The sequence below is a fragment of the Pteropus medius genome, unplaced genomic scaffold (assembly GCF_902729225.1).
Source record: "Pteropus medius unplaced genomic scaffold, Ma_sr-lr_union100, whole genome shotgun sequence".
NCBI lineage: Eukaryota > Metazoa > Chordata > Mammalia > Chiroptera > Pteropodidae > Pteropus > Pteropus medius.
Window position 1 is genome coordinate 6,696,189 of NW_024344241.1, and position 18,896 is coordinate 6,715,084.

General features: G+C 37.0%; 1 protein-coding gene across 1 annotated transcript in view; it reads right to left on the reverse strand.

Annotated features, from left to right (window-relative positions):
• Nucleotides 1-10,051: 10,051 nt before the first annotated feature.
• The window catches only part of NQO2 (N-ribosyldihydronicotinamide:quinone dehydrogenase 2), a 29,979-nt gene continuing 21,134 nt past the window's right edge, over nt 10,052-18,896 (reverse strand). The window contains exons 5-6 of the mRNA XM_039869455.1: nt 11,977-12,078; nt 10,052-10,309 (exon numbers count right to left, since the gene is read on the reverse strand). Coding sequence (XP_039725389.1) covers nt 10,133-10,309; nt 11,977-12,078 — 279 coding nt within the window. The 3' untranslated portion in view covers nt 10,052-10,132. The remainder of the gene's footprint in view (nt 10,310-11,976; nt 12,079-18,896) is intronic.

An 18,896-nucleotide genomic window follows, 5' to 3' on the forward strand; every position in this document is an offset into this window, starting at 1 on the left:
AAAAAGAAATAAGAAAATACAAGGAAAGAAATATTATAGGCAAATATAGAATTAACAGAGTGAATTGACCACTTAAAAAGCTAATATGAAGGTTAAAAGACATGAGTCATAAAATTAACTATGATTGTAATAAATAATCAGGAGATACACAAAACAAAAAGATATAAAATATGATGATGTCAAAAACAGAAAGTGTGGAGGGGAAAGTGAAAATGTAGTGCTTTTAGAATGTGTTTGAACTTAAATACCTACCAATTTAAAATACACACACACACACACACACACACACACACACACACACACACACAGACTAAACCAAAAAACACTACAACAAAAACTACTACTAAAAAAAACCCAGAAAATATGCTAAACAAAACATGAAAGAAAATCATCAAACTCAAAGAAATCAAGAGAAGAAAGGAACAGACAACTAAAAAAAAAAAAAGGCAATAAGTACATATCTATCAATAACTACTTTAAATGTAAATGAACTAAATACTCCAATAAAAACATAAGGTGGTTGAATTAATTTTTTTAAAAAAGCAAGACCATCTACATGCTATTTACAAGATACCCACTTCAAATCAAATGACACTCACAGACTGAAAGTAAAGGAATGGAAAAAGATATTCTATGCAAATGGAAATAAAAAGAAAACTGGAGTAGTAATACTCATATTAGACAAAATAGACTTTAAAATAAAGACTGTAAAAAAAGACAAAGAAGGGTATAACATAATCATAAAGGGGCCAATCCAAGATGATATAACAACTGCAAATATCTATGCACCTAACATAGGAGCACCTAAATATTTAAAGCAAATGTTAATGCACAGAAAGAGAGATGATAGAGGGGTATTAAAGTAGAGGACTTTAATACCCCTCTATCATCATTGTACAAATCATCCAGACAGAAAATTAATAAGGAAATAATGGCCTTAAATGTCACATTAGAACAGATCGACTTAAGTTGATCATATATTAGGCCATAATACAAGTCTCAAATTCAAGAAGATTGAAATCATAGGAAGCATTTTTTTTTTCTGAACACAACAGCATGAAACTAGAAACCAACTACAAGAAGAAAACTGGAAAAAAACACCAACATGCTACTAAATAACCAATGGATTAAAGAGGAAATCAAACAGGATTAAAAATACCTTGAGACAAATGAAAATTTTAATGCAACTCTTTAAAATTTATGGGATGCAGCAAAAGTGATTCTTAGAGGGAAATTCATAGCTATACAGGCCTACCTTAAGAAACAAGAAAAATCCCAAATTAACAATTTAAATTTACATTTAAAGAAACTAGAAAAAAAAGTAAGTAGTAGAAAAGAAATAATAAAGATCAAAGAAGAAATAAATAAAATAGAGACTAAAAACACATCAGAAAAATATCTATGAAACTAAGAGCTGGGTTTTTGAAAGGACAAACAAAATCTTTAAAAACTTTTAGCCAGACTCATCAAGGAAAAAAGAGAAAGAGCTTAAATAAATAAAATCAGAAATAAAAGAAGAAAGGTTTCTTATACCACAGAAATACAAAGGATCATTAAAGAATACCATGAACAATAATATGCCAACAAATTGAACAACCTCAAAGAAATGGATAAATTCTAGAAACATACAAACTTCCAAGAATGAGCCATGAAGAAACAGAGTCTTCAATTGCTAGCAAAGAAATTGAAGCAGTATTAAAAAACAAATAAACAAACAAACAAAAAACAAAAAGCTCCCAACAAACAGAAGTCCAGGACCATACAACTTCACAGGTGAATATATAGTATCATGTCATTCTACCATACATTTAAAGAATTAATATCTATCTCAAACTATTCTCAAATATTGAAGAGAAAGGAACCTTGCAAACTCATTCTACAAAGCCTACATTACCCTGATCCCAAAACCAGACAAAATACTACAAAAAATATTACAGGTCAATATCCCTGATGAACATAGATGCAAAAATTCTCAAAAAATACTAGCAAATTGAATTCAACAATACAATAAAATATTAGAGGCCATGATCAAGTAGGATTTATCCCAGGGAAGCAAGAATGGTTTAATATCAGCAAATCAATTAATGTGATAAACCACATCAACAAAACCAAGGATAACATATCATATTATCATCTCAATAGATGCAGAAAAAAACATTTGAGAAAATTCAATATCCATTTTTGATAAAATCTCTCAACAAAATAGGTATAGAGATAATTTACCTCAACGTAATAAAGTCTATGTATGACAAACTCACAGGTAACATCGTATCTATGGTGGAAAGTTGTAAGCCTTTCCTCTAAGATCAGAAACAAGGCAAGGATGCCCACTCTTACCTCTATTATTCAGTATATTATTGGAAGTCCTAACCACAGAAATGAGACAAAAAAAGAAATAAAAGGCATCTAAACTGGGAAAGAAGAAGTAAAACCCTAAAGACTCCACCAAAAATTATAATTAATAAATGAGTTCAATAAAGTAGCAGTATACAAAATAAATATAAAAAATTTCATCACATTTCCATGCACTAATAATGAATGATCCAAAGACGAAATAAAGAAAACAACCCCAGTTACAATTGCATCGAAAAGAATAAAATACCTAGGAATAAATATATGTAGAACCTCAGAAGACCATTAATAGTGAAAGCAATCCTGAGAAAGAACAATGTTGTAGAATCATACTCTTGGGTTTCAAACTATATTACAAAGCTATAAAACATAAAAACAGACATATAGATCAATGGAACAGAATAGAGAACCCAGAGATTAACTCTTGTTTATATGGTCAATTAATCTATGAAAAAGGAGGCAAGAATACACAATAGAGAAATGGCAGTCTTTTTAATAAGTGGTGTTGAGATAGCTAGATAGATACATGAAGAAAATAAAACTGGACCACTCCTTACAGGATATACAAAAATAAACTTGAAATAGATTGAAGACTTAAATGTAAGACCTGAAAATATAAAACTCCTAGAAGAAAATCTAGGAAGTAAACTCTTTGACATGGCTCTTGGTAAGTTCTTTCTTGGATACGGCCCCTCAAGCAAGGGAAACAAAAGCAAAACAAAACAACAAAAAACCCCCCCAAAACACCCCAAAACCCAAATGGGACTACATCAAACCAAAATGCTTCTTCACAGTGAAGAAGCATTCTATCAACAAAATGGAAAAATGATCCACTGAATGGAAGAATATATTTGCAAATAATATATCCAATAAGGGGTTAATATCTAAAATATGTAAGGAATTTATATAACTCAATAACAATAGAAAAAACAAAAACACAATCTGATCAAAAAATGGGCAGATAACTTGAATACGCATTTCTCCAAAGAGAATATACAAGTGGCCAACAGACATATGAAAAGATGCTCAACATCACTAATTATCAGGGAAATGAAAATCAAAACCGCAATGAGATATCACCTCACACTTGTCAGAATGGCCATTATCAAAAGGTGAACAGATACCAAGTGTTGGTGAGGATGTGGAGAAAAGGAAACCCTTATGCTCTGTTGATGGGAGTGTAAATTGGTGCAGTCACTATAGAAAACAGTATGGAGGTTCCTCAAAAAAACAAAAAAATAGAACTACCATATGACTCTACATTCTACTTCTGGATATTTAACTAAAGAAATACAAATTAGAAAAGCAGTATGCACCCTTATGTTTATCACAGCATTGTTTATAATAACCAAGATATGAAAGCAACCTAGGTGTCCACTGATAGATGAATGGATAAAGAAGAAGTGGAAATTATTCAAAATAAAAAAATGATTATCTTGCCATTTGCAACAATGTGGATCGACCTAGAGGGTATTATCCTGAGTGAAAAAAGTCATAGAAAGAAAAATACCTTATGATTTCATTTATATGTGGAATCTAAGAAATAAACAAATAAAACAAAACAAAAACAGACTCATAGAAACAGAGATTAAACTATTAAACTAATGATTGCCAGAGGGGATGACTAAAGAAGATGAAGGTGAATGTAGTCAATAATATTGTGAAACTTTGCATGGTGACAGGGGATTACTATGCTTACTGTGGTGATCACATCATAAGGTATATAAATGCCTAACTACTATATTGTATACCTGAAACCAATATTTTGTATATTTACTCTACTTCAATAAATAACAAAAACAATTTCACATATGTAAAAGTAAATGTTATATAAATATGACTTAAAAGACAGTAAAATGAATGCTTGAATATTTATCTTTTAGTTTAAGAAATAGAACAACAATATACCTTTAGAGATCTGTGTGCCCCTCCCATCGCATTACTATTCCGAATATTTTATTATAATTCTTCCCAAAATGATGTTTTATTTGGCATGATTTTACACTTAGTCTAAATGATATTCTGTAACCATCAGTTTTTTTTCACTCAACTTTATGATTATGAAATGTATATACTTTGATGTGTGTCTGTAGTTAATTTTTTTTTTACTGGAGAGTAAAACGTATAAATACTCAATTTTACATAGTAAATTTTCTAAAGTTGCATGAATACATCCACTAGCAATGTATATGTTTTCCTGTTGACCCCCATTCTCATTAGCACTTGCTCCTATCTAAACTCAGAATTTTGCTAGTCTTGTGGTTGTAAAATGGTATAGCATTGTGCATTTCTCTTTAAAAATTAAGTTGATGTATTTTCTTATATGAATTGGCCAGGTTTGCATCCTCTTCTGTGAAATGCCTTGCATTTGTGTGCGTGCATATGTGTTCTTTTATCTCTTATATTTGGTATTTAGCTTATTCATTTTCAGTCTTTATTCTCTGCTAGTGAGCATTCAACGATATAAATACCCTTCCAAATACTATTTGAGCAGCAACCCACAAATTTTGATAATGCAATATTTTAATTATTATTCAGTTTTAAATACTTTTTAAAGTTTTTATTATAATTTCAACTTTGATCTATGAATTATTGAAAAGAGGGTTGTCAAATTTCAAATAATGTAGTTTTTTTAGTTATCTTTATTTTGCATTTCTGATTTAATTATATTTTGGTCAGAGAAGGTCTTCCGTATGTTACATATCCTTTGGGATTTGTTGAGGTCATAATTTTTATGATTTTTCCATGAATGTTTGAGAAAAATATGTTCTATTGTTAGGTACAGTTACTTTTATGTAAGTATTAAATCAATTTTGTTCAATTTTTTTATTCTTTTAATTTTGCATATTTGACCTACCATTTACTAGATGTGTGCTGAAATCTCCCACTCTGATAATTGAATTGTCAATTTATTTTTATAATTCAATGTTTGCTTTATATAATAGTCCAATGCTGTTTATTAAATACACACAAGTTTGGGGTAGATATAATTTCATATAGAATTAAAACTTTTATCATTACAGAGAAACTTTCTGTATTACTAACAAAGTTTTTTGCCCTATTGTTTGTTTTTATTTGATATTGATATAGTTATCCTGTCTTCTTTGGGTTAGTATTTGCACGGTGTACCTTTTTCCATCCTTTTATCCTTAAACTTCCTGTATTTTTGTTTTAGATATATCTCTCTTGCAAACTGCAGGTAGTTAATTTTTTATCCATTTGAAGAGTCAAATGGATATGTATGGGTATCGGTTTTCTTTTATTTATCCTGCTTGAGGTATGTCATACTTATTAAATCTGAGTACTAATATCTTTCATAAATTCTGAGAAATTTTTAGCTATTGTAGTTTTTGAAATATGGCACTCCCTCATTTCTCATTCTAGAAATCCAATTAAAATATTTTTACTCTATTCTCTATGCCTCTTAATCTATCTTCTATCCTCATTTCATTATTTGTTCAGGTCTTTTGGTTCACTGGTCCTCTGATCATCTGTGTCTAATATATTGTTTCACTTAATTCACTGAGTTATTTTTCAAATCTATCTGGTCTCTTTTGAATATTATATATTGTTCTGTGTTTGATTCCATTTTTATTTCTTTAAACATTTTATACATAGTTATTTTGTGTTATTTATCTCATAAAGACATTGTTTGAAGCTCAGTATATTATTTGATATTTCTGCTTATTCTCAGTTATTATGTTTTGTTTTCTCATGTGTTTGGTAATTGGACGCTTATATTAGGCTAATAGTAATCAAGGGGAATCCTGACAGCCATAAGATGATGTTTTTCTCCAGAGCAAATTTATGTTTACTTCTCCTTATGCCAAGGGTGGTCTTCATTTGAGACCACTTTACTTCTTTAGATTTCCTCGTACTCTGTAGATGTGAATAGGATAAATTCCATTCCAAGATCCTATGATACAGAAGAGAAATATTTTCTACCCAGAGCTAAGATAGAGATAGACAAGTTAACCTCCTGTCTCCCTTTAAGGGCAGAGGTAATTTTTCTACCCATCTACTCACAAGGATGGCCCCCTTTATGCAAGGTCTCAATTCAGCTGCCTACACTGCTCGAACCCAACATCTACTCACCTTTATTCTTTTTGCTAGAGAATTGGTATCCTCATTTGATCCTGAGGCAGCCTGTTTCCACATTTGCTTACTATTCTGCTGTCAGCAGCTAGTTAGGTTTCTGTTATTATGGAGCAAGGTTGGGTGGTGGGGATGGGAAAAGAAAAGTTTGGGAGTATACTTGGACATTTCCCTTAGTTTCTCAGGATCTCAACAATGCATTTAAAAGTGTGTTTGTTGTGATTTATCTGGCCTCTGCAGCAGGAGCGTTTTTCAGAAATATTGTCTGCCACAGAGCAGGAAATGAAAATTTCAGTGGGATTTCCAACTTCAACCAGACGTTTTGCAAAAGAATCCTTGACCCTCAAAATGTTAGGTCCTTGTTGAGCAGAGAGCCCCAGCTCAGATTTCTCCTTTTCCCACTATAACGTCCCCGTTAGGGTCTCTGAGAGTCATTTCTTAAAAGTAGCCTCTTTTCAGCGCTGTCTCAACCCCAATGCCCCAACTGGATTCTTTAACCTGAGTGGTTTTGAGCACAAACTCTGGAAAAGGCTGCCTTGGTTTGAGCCTCAGCTCTGCTTACTTGTTAGTGATGGCACTCTGGTCAAGTTACTTCAACTCTGTCTCAGTTTACCCATCTGTAAAATGGAGATAATAATAAAACTTACAGATTGCCACTCATGCCAGGAGAAATCAGCACAAAATACAGAACTTCCATTATTGATTCAGGAGTTCAAGTGACACATGATCTGATTCCTCATAAACTTTGTCCTCAACACATTTTAATGAATTTACATTTCACTGCATCTATCTACTTTAAAGAAAGAAATAGAGGCAAATAGAAATCAGGCATACTAGTGTACACAACTCAAGTCAGGATCAGTCCCAGGACTGGACTATTGGAGATCCCAAGCAGTATTTCAGATGATTTCTGGGATCTCAGGGAAGATTACAACATGACAGGACTGAGGGCCTACTAGTATCTTGCACATCAAGTGGAGTAACTATAGAAGGCCAGACTCCCTTTAATTCATAATGAGAAAACTGAGGCCCAAAGAGTTTGATCAGCTAGTTCAAGGCCTGTCAGTTACCGGCAAAACTAGGACTGAACTCAGGACTTGTGTATGACCCTCTGCTGCATCCTTCAGTTCTCCACAATGGCAAATTCTTCAACTTCTCCTCTTTTGTTCATTAGGCACTACATACCTAACCCATTTGATGAGAAAAAAATTTGATATATATTACTATAAATTTTGTTCTGATTTTATACAACTGTTTCTATATCATCATAATTAGTTTCCAAAATTAATTTGTTTTCACTGGAGTATTTCATATTTCCATGTAGCTACTAACTATGCTTGTTAAATTATTTAGGATTGCTCTAGTTGCAATATGTATAAGTCCACTTAAGGATTGTTCTTGCATTTTTATTAATTGCTTTCGAGATGTACAATCTGTACATATGTCCTGAAAATGTTTTAATTTCCTTGGAATAGTCACCATGTTGGTTAAATTTGTATAAGGCAATAAACTGCTGCTTATTATTTTGTAGATGTGGGATTATGGTTTGTGTACTGAAATTGACATAACTGCTTTTTGTAATAGAATGCTAAATACTTTGAGAATGGATCTTGGATATCTTCTATAGGAGAATTATGTGCTTTCAATGTACATTAGGGCAGTGGTTGTAGGATTAACATTCTTTTCCATAATATATTATCTTGGAAGGTTCTTGTTAATATGTAATACTTAATATCTCCACAATTAACTTCAGAGAGAATTTATAAAAAGTTAACTTCTTATGCAGAGGTTTAAATTAGGCTGTGATTTGATCAAGTCTTTTTAGCATTCGACCTCAAAGGGACACTGTTAGTATGCCTAAAATTTATTTTCCTTTTTTATTTGAAAAAATACATGAATATAATCTTTTTTATTCTTGAATTTCTCAGATTTTAAAGTATATTAAAAAAAATTAATGTCTCTACTAGCATTCTTGCAGCAACTCAATACTAACATGAAACTGGGGGAGGGTGGGGCAGATGAGTAGAGAAATAGATTCATCTCTCAAGCTTCCAAAGCAATTTTATAAATGGAAAATACTTAAATTATGAAACAGCTTGATATAGTGTCAAGGTCGAAAACTTTTTTTTTATTGATAATTAAAATTGTTGTTTAAATATTTGAACTTAATCTAGAAGAGAGACGTATAATAAAACATAAGACATATTATAATGCTATGCTGCACTACTTAAGATTATTGGCAAATTATTTGATAGATTGTTCTTATGATTACAGAGAATGATTGTGAGTGTGGAATAAATACTGGACTAAATCCTTTAAAAAAAGAAGAAACCATTTATGAAAAGATATTTGAAAAAACAGAAGATGGGGAAATTTTGAAGAAGATGCTTCTAAAAATGATGCTAAAGAACGTGGCCTCAAAAGAGCCTAAAGAAGGCAGTTCTGAAAGTCTCAAGAGAATGGTCTCGAAAGAGAACCTAAAAAGAAGAAACTCAAAAAAGATTAAGAAGATAATGGCTTTGTAAAACGTCTGAAAGTGACCCTGAAAAGGAATCAGACCAAAAAGGTCTGAAAATGTCTTGGAGGAAAGAGAACCTGAAGACTGCTCTGAAAAAAAAAAAACAGTTTGAAGGTGGCTCCAAAAATTAATTGGAAGAAAATGGTGTTGAAAAAGTTAGGAGACAATGACTCTGAAAAATTAGAATTTGAAGAAGATGGTCCTGAGAGAATGCTGAGGAAAGCTCTGAGAGTAAGAAGGTTCAGGTGAAAGGGAAGAAGATGCATATGAAAAACCATCTGTTGATGCATCAGATGGAAAGAGGAGGAAGAAAATAGATAAGCAGCTAGATAAGGGTTTGAGGAAGAAGAGAAAGATGTTGTAGGTGAAAAGTGCTTCAAAAATGAGAATTCTAACAAGATGGTGTTTGATGAGGAGGATCCAGTTAGAAGTATAGGCCGAGTCTGATGTGAAGGGGCCTGTGGGGGTGTTGGGAATAAGGAAGAAGGGCCCCTTTACTCAGCAGTTACGAGGAGGAGGAGGGAAGATGAAGGAGGAGATTTAATCTCTTAAACTTGTTTTTAGGGAGACACCTCCATCCATCCACGCCTCTGCTGTGCAGTAATTAGTAGTGTTACATGAACACATGCATAGTGATAGGACGGCATCAGACTACTGTTTGGAAATTTTCATTGTAATCGGCACTCAATGATTTTAAATATATTTTAAGTGGCTTTTCAATTAAAACTTCGTAGTCATAATGCAGGTAAAAAAAAAAAAATGGAAGAAATAAGTCCAAATACAGCAGTAAAACACTAGCTATGAAAAGATTAAACTTTCCTATGAAAAAGCAGAAACTCTCAAGTTATGAAATCAAACAAAACACAAAACTAACAAATCCAGCTTCATGTGAAGAGAACTATCTGAAAATAACATTACCCATGAAGACTGAACATAGAGAAATGGAAAGAAATTAGAAAAGAAAGCCTAGGTGAAAAATATTAGTCAGAATGAATTCAGTGCAACCAGCTGATTGCTGACATATTGGATTTGGCTGTGTAAAACTCTGAAGACATTCACGCACATCATTAAATAAATCCAGTTAACTTTGTTGTAATTTCATTTTATTACAGCATCATCTCTTTGCGTGTGCTTGCATGTCTTATGACGTGTACATGGAACAAAGTGTTACTCTCCAAAGTACCAAGGGGGTGTGCAGTGGATGGGCTCTTCTTTCCAGATAGTTTTCAGCCTCTGGGCCCAGGATGCCACCATCCTCTTTCTTTCTTCTTCTGATGCAAACTCAGGAGCAAAACTGATCTGAGGGGCAAGGACTTTAAATCCACAGAAGTGCAATGCACCATGCTATAGCCAGAAAGAAAGAAAATAAATGATTAGAAGCCACGCTCTTTACCTATCATTCAGTTAAATAATTAAAGGGGGAAATGGTATGAAATAAACCTTTAAAAAATAACTGAACAACGTTAATGCTACTGGGTAACTGAAAACAACTGAAGGGCCCTATACTCTTAGGATGCTGGCCATTACAAGTGAAGTAAAGAACTCTGGGTGGCTGGAAGTTCCCCGTTCTGATTCTTGAGATTAATCTGTAATCTTTGCTACTGATTCAGACACTATACTTTATGGTTTTGATTGATTAGGCAAATTATGGTACATTCATAAAATAGGTTATTCTAGAATGAGATTATTCTAGCTAAAAAATGCCACCATGGAAGGCTGTTCAAAATACATGTGAAATGAAAACAAGAAATATGAAGCTATATTTATGGCATAGCACTTATGTAAAAAAATAAACATAATATACCTAATAATAAAAAATATATATGTAAGAATTTATATGAGCCATAAGAAAATACATCAAATCATTAAAAGTGATTATTTTTAAGGTATGATTAGGAGGACTGAGTTTCTATTTTTATATTTTACAGTCTCACTTTTTTCTATAACATGTACTTTTGCAAACTGAAAAAATATAAAGATTTTTAAAAACAAGAATTTAAACTTGGCAAATGGCACGTAAGAGATTGGTTGGCCTGTGGAGAAAGAAGTTCAGGCTTGTAACATCATTTCCTTTAGCAGAGCATCACTAAATGGAATCTCTGTCTCATCTCCTTTCAAAGAAGACCACTTATTTTCTAGAACTATCACTCTCCTCCCTCTGTATTCCTTCCCTTAAAACCCACACCCTTGTCTAGGCCTGCTCTACCAGGGGTTGGTCAGAGGGCAAGAGGCCCACATACCGCTGTCTACGTTTTAAAAGAGCGCTCACAAACTGTTAAATATGTGATCTCCTCCCTCCGCAAACATCCCTTCTTAACTACTTGGAAGAACAGTCCCCATCTCAGTCTGGGCCTCCCTGGAGTTCTGTACTAAGATGTGGTGGCCTGACCCTTTTCTCCCTAACCACAAGCTGCTTGAACATGCCTTGCCCACTGCTTTCTCCTTTGCAGAGAGCCATCCTCCGCCAACCCTCGGGCCTAGGGGTACATACACAGACAGCCTGGCCTCCGCCTGGGAGCACGATCCCTGAGTCCTCAAAACCTGGAGTGGGGGTCTCTGGGGAGGAGGCACAGCCCCTGGCTCCATGGACCTCGCCTGTGGGGGGTTCGTGAGGCTCTCGAGAATGCCTGACCCAGGGCACCTCTCACCAGGGTTTGAGAACGATGTCGCCTTCAAGAGACACGGTCTGTGGAGGTTGCCACACCTCTGCCAGTGCTCAGTGCCTGCACAGGGCCACGTGGGGCGATTCTGTTTACCACGCATGGAGTGGGCTTCGGCTAACCAGGTTTGGCTTAGCTTCCACCCAGACAATACCAAAGGCTATCATTATAATACGTGTTGTCCTTATTGGCCAACCTTTGCAGTACTGCTAAGTAAAAAATTAAAAAGGGTAAATTGTTATAATTTTCTGTATCCAGGTAGAGTCAAAATGGTCTGAGTTTCAGGCTTCTGGAGTATCTCTGGGGGAGCTGTGGGAGACCGATGGGTAAGGGTCGGGGTGCAATGGGTACCTGGAGGGGCCACAGGAAGTACTTAAAATGTCCACTGACTCCAGTTTTTGTGTACATCTCTGCCGTGCCCCCAGTGGTTACTGAAAGAAGGGCAAATTTATCCTGCGGAAGGAAAAGCAAATGTGTTTGCATGGATTTCAGAGGTAGAGACAAACAAATGCTACTGTGACTCCAGCACAAAGCCTTATAATGACTAAAAGGGAAAATCTGAGGTCAGTTCCCTCCAGGGACGGACAAATATAACATTCTCATTTCTAGGAAGCCCAGCAATAGGTGACAAGTACATCCAATGGGAAGAGGGGAGGAAACAATCAGAAAAAGTGTATTGAGCAACTCCAGAGCTCAGATCTGTGCCAGCTTCTGGTAGACAGGGGACTTCAGTCATGTGGGGTAAGAAGAGGCGAAGTCAGAGGCGCTGACCTGGGTGTCTGTGAGGGCTGCAAGAGGCGATGAATGGTCTGGACACATGGCACTCACTAAATGATGGCATTACTTATGGTCAAAGCCAGATCTTTGTGACTCAGCGTTTTCCTTATTCGTACTGTTTTCTGAGGCTTTTAGAATTTTTAAAAATCACGTATTTTAGTAAGAAATTCATATCTACCATGTATTTGGTATGTAGCAGCTTCTATACAATCCTCACCCTATATGTAGGTGTCATATTATCTTTTCAATGGGAATGGGAAGCACTGAGAGGTGAACTGGTGTGAAGCTAGAGCTCTATTTTGCCTCTCGGAGCCATGGCTGACCACGTATGGCCCACTTCACTCTCCCCTGACACCATCCCTAGGCCTTTTGGCCATGCATGTAGTTAGCTGTGGATGTGTCTGTATCCCTCACTAGACAAAGCTCCATGACTTCAAGACAATGCTTTTCTCATCATGTACAGCACACAGGGCTTTCTTTGCACATAGTTGATGCTCAATTGATATTTATATTTATTTATTTTCCCCTCTTTAATCCCCCCTCCTGCCCTTACACAGTATTTATTTTTTAAAAAACAAACCAGAAATATAACTTAATGAGATGCCCCCTTCCCTCCCCTATAGTGATCCTTATCCCAAAGCACATACCTTGAGAAAACCGGAATCATAGAATCCTGGAATGTCGAAGGCAAACCCCTGGCACAGCACCCTGTCCATCCAGCCCTTTAGGATGGCTGGCACACTAAACCAGTACAGTGGGAACTGGAGACAACACCAAGGACAAAAAATGAGGCAGTTCTCTCAGATTTAGTAGTTTTAGTCTATCTGGTGACTCAGAAGGAATCCCACTCTCCTTCTCTTCCCAGGTGACTGGGCAGGAATGTAACCCACATGGCAGCATGAATAAGGATATTTCATCCCTTTCACTCTGAGGCATGCAATGTGGACATAGGATGGTGGGATGGAGTGAGGCAGAGCTGACAATGGTCCTGGTTGCTGTTACAGGTTGTTCATCATCCCCCAGTGACAGCCCCCTAATGCTGGTCCCTGAGTAGGCAGGGAGGCACTGGGAAGCTCTGCTGGCTCTGTGGCAGCAGTCTCTGTGATGGATCCAATCAACGGGACAAGAGGAAGGGTGTAGAAAAGTGTCTGCCTGGGGGGTGAGTTGCTGGCATCTGGGAGTCGGACTGAGTTAGGTTCTGAGAAGACACAAACTAAAGCCTTATCTTCAGATTCCATACACCAGCAGTAAGACTTACCTAAAGTTCCCTCGGTTCTCATAGGAGCCTTAACACTACATGCAACAATGTCATCAATGAAGAGAGATGGACACAGACACTAATCTGCTACCAAAGGTGAAAGAAGTCCATGTTTTGTGTGCTTTCACTATAAATCTAACTCAGGACTTGGCATTGAAATCCAAGCTCCACAACCTATTGCTGTGTGATATTTGACAAGTTTCTTAACTTCTCTGTCCCTCCTCCTCCTCATCTGCAAATAGGGCTACTACTAGTTGCTAGCTCATAGCATTGTGGTGAGGATTCAGCGACACATCATAGTGCCCAGAACAGAGTAATTGCTCAGTGAATGGTGAGCTATGATAACAATAGTAGTAGTAGTGCTGAATGATAAAAATAAACTAACGATGCAGACTCTCTATGCAAATTATCAAGAAGAAGGAAGGCAGGAAGAAGAGATGTGAAATGGGGTAGGGAAAAAGAAAATCCACTGTAAAAAGAACAGGTCTTAGCTTGCTTTAGCTACCCAGTTACATGAGTGGTCAGCTGACCCCAAGGAGACAGGAAGAGAAGAGCGAGAGAGCTGAGCATGGTTCTAAGGCCAGTCTTGATATAGCCCCATCATCCTGGTGCCAGGAAGAGGTGGTCTTGTTCTCCTGAACACTCCCAGCTGTCAAGCAGAGCTGGGAAACAGACAACCTGGACCAATCAGATAGATCTTGGAGATTCTGGGTCTAGAGACACCAGTCCTTGGTGTACAGCAAGAGAAGAACAGAGCCAGCATGTGGAGAAAAGAAAATAAGACCCAGAGAAAGAAAGAGCAGACGTGTCCAAGCCTCTGTTTCCACTCTCCCTTGCCATGGTCTGTCCTTGGGTTCCAGAAGACCTAAGTGACGAGGGCCCTTAGAATAAATTCCCCTTTGTTCTAGTTTGACTTGGATTTCAATGACTCCCGAAAAGTACTTGCTTATTTTGCTGCCAGGCTATGGTCATACCCATGACTGCAAGTCTGTCTAGCTGTGCCGGGGAGAGGCCTGGGTGAGTTAGAGCCCTTACAAGCAGTGTCCTGGGCCAGTTCTTTCTGCAGAGAATCCACGGCGCTGGGACAATTTGTGAATGAATACAAGAATAGTGAGCAGGTGAGGCAACAAGTGATAGGCAGAAAACAAAAGATTTTCCTCTTAATGATCAGGATATTTAATGATCAGGAACTGATCATTAAAGATCAGTTCCTGATATTTAATGATCAGGAACTGATCAAAAGATTTTCCTCTTAATGATCAGGAACTGCACTTGATTAAAAATCTCTGATAAACACTGGTGTAGACAAATCTGGTTTTCATGCAGCCTGTGCCTGTCTGGGGGTGGGGATCCAAAGGGAATAAAAGCAACATGATATGTATGATTCAGATGTTTCTTGAACCACTGGGCTAAAGGGAAAATCATTCTTATTTACTTGCAAGTCAGGATTTTGAATGAGTGATACTGGTTACATACATCTCTTTACCCAACTAGACATAAATAAGTGTGCAAATATGCTAAAAACATCAATAACACTTCAAGGAGCATAAAACTCAGTTTTTAGAAAGAGTTTTTACTTAGAATGAATCTAATTATAGTAATTAGAGGAAAAACAAACCTGAAAAATCACTAGATCAGCCTCCTGAACCTTTTTCTGCTCGTCAATTATGTCACTGGTCAAAGACCTCTTCTTGCAGGCTTCATATGCTTCCACTCCATAATTGAAGAACTCAGGATTAGAGAGAGCACCTGGAGAGGAAGAAGCCAAATGTTCTCATTCTTACGGGAGCATCCACGGCCCATCTCGGCCAATCCCAATACTGTTATTGTTATTTGGACACTCCAAAGCAAGTTACCAGACATAGTGAGGTCAGGCTAAGGAAATAAAAAGAGAGGAATCTACGGTCCTACCTTCAAGGGACCCAAAGTCCAGTAGGAGAAGTAGATAAATAACCAATGATTAACATACAAAACAGGATGGGTCAGCTGGCTCAGTCTAATGTTGAGGCCAGATCAGCCTCCACAATCAAGATGTATGTGTTCTAACCCTGGAGTGTGTATTAAATATAGCAGTGGTCCAAAGGGGCAATGATCAGCTCTGTTTTGGTGAGTTAACAAACACATCCTTGGGGATGAGCTTTCTGAACTGGGTTTTGAAGATGGAGCAGGAGTTCACCAGGCAGCCTGGAACACTAGAGGGAAGTGGAAGGGCATTCTGAGCCAAAGACAGGGCAGTGTGCCTGACAAGCTGGCTAGCCCAGAAAACACCACCAGGAGTGCATCTGAGGAACTGGGGTGAAAGGCCAGGAGGGATGCAGGTGATACAGCAGCAGAGATGGGCCAGGTCTTGAGAGCCTTGCTCAGGAGCTAGACCTTTTCCTATACATGGGGAGCCATACAGTTTAAGTAGGATAAATAAATTCATTGATTTGGGTTTGAAAAAGCTCACTATAGTAGCAACGATTCAAGAGCAAATCTGAGTGGGAGGTGAAGTCAGGTGGCAGCAGTGGGTGGGAGGAAGTGTTTCGGGTGTAGAATTTACAACAGCACTATCTACAGCAACTAAAATGAAAGATGTTATTGTGATCTACACCTTTAGTGAGGTTCTTCTCAACCAAAATGATTCATCAGAAGGCATTAATCAGCATTAAAAACAGGTTACCATTTATTGAGCACTTCCTACTTATCAGGTGCTGTGCTCTACACACATTTTCTCTATCTTCATAAGAACTGATGAGATGAGTATAATTCCCAATCTACCAAAGAGGAAACTGAGACTTAAGAGGCTCAGTGACTAGTTAAATGCCATGGAGTCTTAAGTGGCAGGAAAGGTGGGAGGACTGAGGTTCAGGTGTGAATGACTCCACACTCAGGGTCTGAGGAGGAGCAGGCAAACTCCAGGCCACTTGAGAAGAGCCAAAAGGAGAACTGAACTGGTAGTCCTTCGATAGATGCATAATTTTAAGACATTTCAGTGTTCTTTGCTTCTTCTTTTAACCTACCTATATTTCATTTTCATTCAAAATACATATATAGAGTGCCTTCCTTACATAAGGTTCAGTTTTGACAGGAAACCCTGAGAGTAACTGCTGTAGGCAAGAGGTTATGTTCTCACAGGGAGGTTACCAGGTAAGGTTTTGGCCATTCCCAGTCCATAAGACCTCTAGCAGACACTGGGAATGGTTTAATAATCGAATAGACGAGAGACAGATTAGCAAGAGAAAATAATAAAATGTAATACACACATACATATGGGAACCCTGAACACATGAGAATCAGAGACCCCACATGCATGAAAAGTTCAGAGACATATAAGGCATTGTGAGCTAGGGATGAAGGAAGGTGCCTTGGGGGCTTCAAAGGGTCATTGCAAGATGATAGAAAAGTAGTTGTTTAATACATAGAAGTTTGCCCTGTCTTATAGATAGGTAAAAGAGGTTATCTCTAATCTCTTATTTTGGGCAAGTCCCCTAATTCAAGTTCTTTTAGGTAGTTAAGGGAGGGGCAGAAGTTTCTCTTGAGCCCAAAGCTAAAGTTGCCTTTAGCTCAAAACAATCCACATACCATGAAGACACAGCCTGGGGTGACTTGTTCTGAATGCCCACAATGGTAAACAGAGACAATAAAATGTTCATGAGCCAAATATTTTCTAGAAAAAAATTTAAAATAAATATTGAAAGGGAGCAGAGTTTGCCACCCCATATACCTCTTTGGAGATCTTATTTTAGGCTGCTTAATTTTAAGAAACAGCAAACATGGGATAAGCTCTGAGAGCTAAGCAGAAGTTACCCTTTGTAATCAGTGGGTAAAAAAGGGGCACTGTAATAAATCTAACTGAAAGTAACCTCACAGGGTGATCTGATCATTCTTCCTAATTGGGCAGGTCATGCGCAGTCATTCTTGAAACCTATCAACTCCTGTAGTACAAGGTTATCTTTGCCTCAAGCAAGGCCTAACCATTGCTCTCCGTGTTTAGGTTCACAGAAATAATCTTTTCCAGACCCCTGGAAGCCTTAACCACCCTCAAGGGAGCACATAATCTTGTTAACGATCCTGTACCTCACTTTATTCCACCTTGATGTACTCTTCTTTACATTCTCTCCTTATTCCAAATGTATAAAAGAAACTGTCATCCTCCTGAGCATTTGAGATATTACTTCCCCGCAATGTCGTCAAGTTTTGGGTCAAACTCTTGTAAAAATTCTCTACAGGTTTGGACATTTTTACATTGAAAGTAATAGGACACTTATATGTGTAAGGGAAATCTCCCTTTTTAAGAGTGTTTCCCTCATTATACTTGGATGAGAAGGATATCTAAATCTCTGAAAACCTTTATCCATGGAGAAGGCTTGAACTTAAGTCTGTACAATCCTATCCTTGTTTACTGTGCTTTTCCTGGTAACCTCCCATTAAGGACTCCCCACCACCAAAATCAATATGTATCTTTAGCTAAAGGTGGTATTTAGGATAATAGCTTCTGACATTTTGGAGAGTTACTGAGATTTCCTGAATCTTTCTCATGTATATAGGACATCTACATGTTATTGAAGTTTAATTTTGTTTTTCTCCTGATAATTTGTCTCATGTCAATTTGATTAGTAGATCAGCTAGAAGAACCTAGAAGGGTAAGGGAAAAATTTCCCTCCTTGACAATATCAAAAGAAAAGGTATCCAAGTATCACAGGAAAATAAAAATATTTTTACAAATGTGGGTATGGAGAGTCCTTTCTAAGCAAGACAGGAAATCTAGAACCATAAAAGACTGACACATGGCTTGAAATAAAAATTGGAAACAACATAAATAGAAATCAACAGTGAGACTGGTAAGTTGCAATATATACCATGGAATGCTATATCATCTTTAAAAAGACTTCTGAAAGATATGTAAATAAATGAAATGCCATGACAGTGGTCCCGTAGATGAAAAAGGGGCCACACATTAAACCTGACATGCTCAGGGGAGGCCAGCAGGGTGGTCCCTATTGTGCGGGCTGGAAAATTACTGCTTGGCTATCACCCATGGGAACATAGGCTATCACCCATGGGAACATAACATTCTAACATTAAGCTTTTTGCTTCTGTACCCCCACTTGCACAACCGACCTATGGGTTGACAGGTAGTGAATAAGAGAAAAATAGACCTTTGTGTTTAAGACAGAATGAGGAATGGGATTTAGGGCTTAAAAACCCTGTACTTCTACATTTTGGGGCTGCTTAATTTGGGGTCTGCTTAATT